General features: G+C 39.1%; 1 protein-coding gene across 1 annotated transcript; it reads left to right on the forward strand.

Moving 5' to 3' along the window:
- The first annotated feature begins 1,258 nt into the window (after positions 1-1,258).
- LOC131621485 (uncharacterized) lies at positions 1,259-6,201 on the forward strand. The gene is made up of 2 exons (XM_058892536.1): positions 1,259-1,363; positions 1,474-6,201. The coding sequence occupies exon 2, from the start codon at positions 2,183-2,185 to the stop codon at positions 3,668-3,670; it is 1,488 nt and encodes a 495-aa protein (XP_058748519.1). The 5' UTR covers positions 1,259-1,363; positions 1,474-2,182; the 3' UTR covers positions 3,671-6,201.
- Positions 6,202-6,471: the final 270 nt, after the last annotated feature.

Here is a 6,471-nt window from a genome sequence, read left to right on the forward strand (position 1 = left end):
TGAAATGGTGTTCGGTGGCGGATATTTTGGTTTGGGCCGACGGTACTCATTGTTGGAGGCAGTGGTGGCCGCCACTACGTGTTGGAACCGGTTTCATGATCTAGTAGTTGGTTACATTCCGAGTGAGTTTGAAAGCGATTCTTTTGGTTGGTACCTTAATCCGGATAGGGAGTTTTCGGTAGCGAACATTTCTTGGATGGTTAACATTTATAAATCTTTTGCTTGGGATATTCAAGTGCTCAATTTGTTGAAAGTCATGTGGAACCTTAAAATTCCGCCTAAGATTAAGTTGTTTTCGTGGAGATTCTTCATAGAGCGTTTACCGTCTAAAGATCAATTATTGAAAAGAGGAGTTGTAAATGTTTCGAATCCGGATTGTGTGTTTTGTGGTGTTCATGAAGAAACTTCTCATCATCTTTTCTTTCATTGTCGAGGGGCGTTGGAGATTTGGAGTCACATTTTCGTTTGGCTTGGAATTTCGGAGGTTAGTAACATCGAAGAATTTCTTGATTTAGGGGCTTTACAAGTTAAGGTGTCAAATAGCCACCGCAAAATCAAGATCAATGTTGTGTGGTTAACTACGATTTGGTGTCTTTGGATTATGAGGAATGCAATTATTTTCGAGGGGAAGGTGTTTAGTTTTGATGTAATTTGTTCCAATATTATTTTTCTTTCTTGGAGATGGTTATCTAGCGGATATTCTAAGTTTAGATCCAATTACTATGATTGGTTTAAACTTCCTTTATCCGATTCAATCATGCTCTAGTCCTTTTTGTGTAAGGGTTGCACCCCTAGTGCGAGCTTTATTAATCAATTGCCTATTAAAAAAAACTATATAATTGAGGCATGCCGATAAATCCAATTTTTTTTAAGCAAGGAATATATTATAAAGAGAATGGGGATATAGTTAGTTGATTTATAAAAATATAAGACCATTGAGTATAGTAAATATACTAATAAACAATCACCATGATCCAACAAAATAATTCCTATCTTGTGATGTTCATTTATTATCCTGAGAGGTTATCACACTAAACTTTTTTATAATAAGATTGAAATTTTATGATTGATAAGTTTTTTAGGTGACCTCCTTATAAAGTGTGACGGGACAAAGAAAACACATTGATATATTGAAGAAGCATTTATAATTATTTTTTATTTTAAAAAATGTTCTTTACAACTCCATAAGAGCTAAAAACTATTTAATTCATGTAAAGATAACATGAATCTTATAAATTATAAATTGATAAACTCATATTCTACTTTATACTAAAAAAAGGGAGAATATGGTTAAATTGTCAAATTTGTTTATGCTTTAATTATTTTTCTTTTTATTTTTTTTTGGCTGCAATCAATGTTGAAGGTAAGTTATTTTTTATCATTTTTAAATTTTCTAATATACTTCGTACACGATATATTTTTTGAATAGTAACAATAGTGTATTCTCTTTTATTTTTCATTTTTTATATATAGGTATTAGATGTATTCAAGATTGTGATTGTCCACATAATTTTTGCCCTCCTTCTTATACACCGAAGTGTATTATCGGACGATGTAATTGTGTTTAAAAAAAGAAAGAATTCTTATCGGTTGTAAGGGAAAAATATAACAAATGGGTTTGTAATTTTAGGAAATGATTTTTATGCATAATATTTAATTCATATAAAAAAAATAGATTCTCGGAATTTTATAAAAGTTTCTAGAGAGAGAATGTCTGCCCTCTCTCTAGCACCTCTTTAGCTTCTTTTTTCACGTATCTTCATGGCATGGCACAAGGTAGGGAAAAGAAATTTCAAGCACTTGACGCCTAAATGGGACGTTTCTCCGGTAGAGGAATGCTTTGACCTCTATTTTCTTCTCAGAAATACCGGAAAGAATAATTTCTTTCGAGATTTTTGAGTTATTCGGTTGTGTTGGAGATATTATAGAAGTTGTCATATCACCAAGAAGGAACAAGTTTGGAAAGAGATTTGATTTCGCCAGATTCGAAAATGTTGAGGATGGAAGAGTTTTAGCCGTGAAGCTCGACAACATTTTAAATGATGGGAGGAAGGTACATGCTAACTTGCCTCGTTTTGCCAGAAGTTTTCAGTCGCGGGGTTCTTTTGGAGCAGAGAAGGTGGCTGGGGTGGAGGGGAAGAGGAGTGGCGGCGTTTCCCAAAAGCTCAACGATGGAAGCAAGATGAACTACTCGTGTTTTATTAACAAGGAGGGAAGCAGATCCTTCGCTGAAGCTGTTAAAGGAGGCAAATCTCATTGTTATCTCAATTTCAATACGTCTGCAGAAAACCTAGAAAGATTTAAGAGAGCTTTTGTGGGAGTGATAGTGAATCCGGGCATGTCTTACAATATCCAAACGAGCTTTGAGATGGAGGGATACTTCTCAATCAAGGTCACACCTTTAGGTGCAAATCTTTGTCTTTTAGAGGATATTGAAGATGGTGCGGTTCGTGACTTGATTGAGGAAGGGAGAAGCTGGTGGACACAGTGGTTCTCAGAGATAAGAGAATGGAGGGAGGACGACATTGACAGAGAAAGAGCAACTTGGTTGAGGGTTTACGGGATTCCATGCCACGCATGGAACTTCGAGTTTTTTGAGATGATCGCTAAGACCGTAGGAACTTATATCTGTGTTGATGATAATACTCATAAGGGGGAACATATGGATATTGCTAGGATTTTAGTCAAGACTCCATGTATGATTGCTCTAAATGAAACCTTTAGTGTGTGCATTAATGGAACTATTTTTAAGATCAAGCTTTCTGAAGATTCATATGGTCCCATGCGTATTAATTTGTTTCAGAAGGCCAAGAAGATTGAGGGTCCTTCATCTTCCTCTGAATCTGATTTTTGTTGGGATATTCCCGAGTTTGAATATGGTGAAGGAGGGGAGGCTCATTCAGCTTCAAAAGTTGCGGAATCGGTAGAGGCGGCTGCTACGGTCAGCAGGGGGTTAGGTGTGGAGTCCAAGGAATTTCAGGCTGAGGTGACCAAAGGGAAACGTGTGTCAGACAAAAAGTTTGCAAAAGAAGTTATTTGTTTTGATGCAGCAGTAAAGGTAGCCAGGGAGGAGTCTGCAAGCGGGTCAATCAAAAGTGGGGCCAAACATTGTTGCCCTGGTTTTGAGGAGAAGACTGATGATTATTCAGTGGATACTTTTTTCAAAAAAACGAAACTTGTGGAGTATAAACCTTTGGTCAAACCTAAAACTAATAAGATGGATGAGGTTGAGGTTTTGTGTGGGCTTAAGGTTGGGAAAAAGATTAGGCCCAAAAAACGGTCTCTCTTGAAAGTGACTGTTGGACCAATTACAGGTGGACCAGCGGGCCCTGACTCAAGTTTGAATCTTGACAATGTGTTGAGGTTTTCTCATCTTTCCGAATCTCCTATCGTCTCTCCGGCATCCAGCAAGAGCGTGGATAACAGCTTCTCGACGGGAAACATCCTTTGCTGTGATCAAGTTTCAGACACGGACATGATTCAGGGCAATTCCAGATTTTGGGATCAATTAGAATCAAACGTAGGAAAGAAATTGGGGGATATCATTTCAAAGATTGGGGTGATGGATTGTGATGGCAACAACGACTCTAGAAAGAAGATTTTGGAACTGGAACATGGGGATAGAAAGAAGAAGATTGGTGAGAAGGTGCTCGTTAAACTGGATTCATGATTATAGGTTCATTCAACATAAGGGGAGGAGGCAGCAAGGTTAAAAGGAAGAGAATTAGTTAGGTCTTGATTAAAGGTAAGGCTGATATCTTTCTTATTCAAGAATCCAAGTTAGCTAATGTTGATGTCAGCATTACCAATAGCCTTTGGCCCAACGAGAAAGTAGGATGGTCGTTCTCCAGTTCAGAGGGTGCTTCAGGAGGTATGATAACTATGTGGAGGGAAGATTCTTGTGAGGTTCTGTCTAGCTTCAAGGGAGAAGGATTTCTTGGAATAAAGTTATTAAGAAAGGGAAAGTTTTACTATGTCGTTAACATATATTCATCTTGCTTGTTGCATCTCAAAAGGAGGTTATGGAAGGATCTCCTCACTAACAAATCTAAATGTTTGGACGGGGAGTGGTGTTTAGGCGGAGATTTCAATGCGATCACGAATGAAAGGGAAAGGAAGGGTTCTGATTTATATTGCAGAAGGACTGAAATGAGGGAGTTTGCAGACTTCATTTCAGCCTCCAATCTTATTGATGTGCAATGTAAAGGGAAGGCTTTCAATTGGTACAGCGACGACGGAAAATCGATGAGCAAAATTGACAGGTTTCTTTTATCTAATTCTTTGATTACTGATTGGGGTATTGTTGGGCAATTCATTGATAAAAGAGATATTTCTGACCACTGCCCGATTTGGCTTTCTTTCGATCTTCACGATTGGGGACCCAAACCCTTTCGCATTAAGGATTCTTGGTTCGAAGACCCATCCTTCTTGTCTTTTGTTGAGCAGGAGTGGAAGAATCTAGCGGTAAAAGGCAGAAGCGACTTTGTGTTTAAGGAGAAATTAAGGCTGCTTAGATTTCGTCTTCCCATTTGGGACAAGGAGGTGCACAACATAATTGACTTAAATATTCACGACGGCATTGATGCTATTAACGAAGCGGATAGGCTGCTGGAAAGTTGTAAGGATGGACTGATCAAGGAGCTCGTTATGAAGAGAAGTGAAGTTGTTAGTAAATTATGGTAGCAATTGAGTCTGAAAGATAGTATGTTATTCCAGAAAAGCAGAGCTAAATGGATGTGCAAAGGGGATTTGAACACAAAGTATTTCCATAATTGTATGAAGGATAGGTTCAGAAGAAATCATTTAGGTCCGTTAGTCAAGGAGGGAGGCATGCTGGAGACGGTCGGGGAAATCAAAGAGGAGGTTAGGAGTTATTATTCTCATCTTTACGCTGAAACCGATCCTAACCGTCCAGTTTTGAATGGTATCAGTTTCAAGACTCTGTCTAAGGAAGAAGAAGATATGTTAGAGATGCCTTTTTCGGAGCTTGAGATCAAGAATGTGGTTTGGGATTGCGAGGGTTCAAAAAGCCCGGGACCGGACGGTTTCAATCTCAATTTTATCAAGAAGTGCTGGAGTTTCTTAAAGGAAGATTTCTGTCTTCTATTTTCGGATTTTTATTCGAGCGGGACTCTTTCTAAGGAAATCACGTCCTCTTTTCTCACTCTTATTTCGAAAAGAGACAATCCTTTGGGCCTAAACAATTATAGACCTATTTGCCTTGTAGGATGCATTTATAAAGTTCTAGCCAAATTGCTCGTAGCGAGATTGAAATTGGTTTTGGGGTCAATTGTCTCGGAGAACCAGAGCGCCTTTGTGCCCGGTAGGCAGCTCCTCGACGGGGTGTTGATTGCTAATGAGGTGTTGGATTTTGCGAAGAAATCTAAGCAAAGCTTTTTATTCTTCAAAGTTGACTTCGAGAAGGCTTACGACCGAGTTAGTTGGGACTATTTGAGAAACGTTATGAGAAGGATGGGTTTTGGTAATCGATGGATGAATTGGATGAACGGAACGGTTTTCTCGAGTTGGATGTCGGTTTTGGTGAACGGAAGTGCAACTAAGGATTTCAAAGTTGGTAGAGGTCTTCGCCAAGGAGACCCGTTATCGCCTTTTTTGTTTGTTCTTTCTGCAGAGGGGCTCTCGGGGATTGTTAAGCAAGCTGTCTATATAGGTGATTTTAAAGGTATCAAGCTGGGCACGACATGTGAAATTGATATACTCCAATATGCCGACGACACGCTGCTGATGGGGCCTGCCTCTTGGAGGCAGATTTGGGTTTTAAAGGCCTTGCTCAGAGCCTTTGAAGTTGTATCGGGATTAGGTATTAATTACAACAAATGCAGACTGATAGGCACCAATGTGTTTGATCGTTTCTTGGATGCTGCTGCTTGTTTTTTGTCTTGCAGGATCGAGAAGAGTTCTTTCAATTTCCTCGGCATTCCAATTGGATGCAACTCGGGATAATGCTCAAATTGGAATCCTTTAATCCGGAAGATCAAAGCTAAGCTGGATAATTGGAAGAATAGATGCATTAGCTTAGGAGGCCGTATAACGTTACTAAAATTTGTTCTTTCGAGCATTGCTGTTTTTCAACTCTCGTTCTATCGCGCTCCTTTGAAGGTGTGTCAGGATATTCAAAGGATTCAAGCTAGCTTTTTATGGGGCGAAAAAGTAGGCAAGAGAAAGATTCATTGGGTCGGGTGGGAGAGGATTTTCCAATCGATGGAGGAGGGTGGTTTAGGGGTAAAAAAAGTGGACGACTTCAATACGGCTTTATTACTTAAGTGCGTTTGGAGAATATTGAAGGGAAAGAAAGAGTTGTGGCTGAATGTGTTGGAAACGAGATACGGTAATGTTCAATATGTTGTTTTTGTAGGGTCTAACGTTTGCGGTTCTAAGTTTAATTCCGTTTGGTGGAACAACATTATCAAGCTTGAACAGTCTGCTTAAGCCTCGGTTTTGGCAGGTAAT

The sequence above is a fragment of the Vicia villosa genome, unplaced genomic scaffold (assembly GCF_029867415.1).
Source record: "Vicia villosa cultivar HV-30 ecotype Madison, WI unplaced genomic scaffold, Vvil1.0 ctg.000006F_1_1_1, whole genome shotgun sequence".
Classification (NCBI taxonomy): domain Eukaryota; kingdom Viridiplantae; phylum Streptophyta; class Magnoliopsida; order Fabales; family Fabaceae; genus Vicia; species Vicia villosa.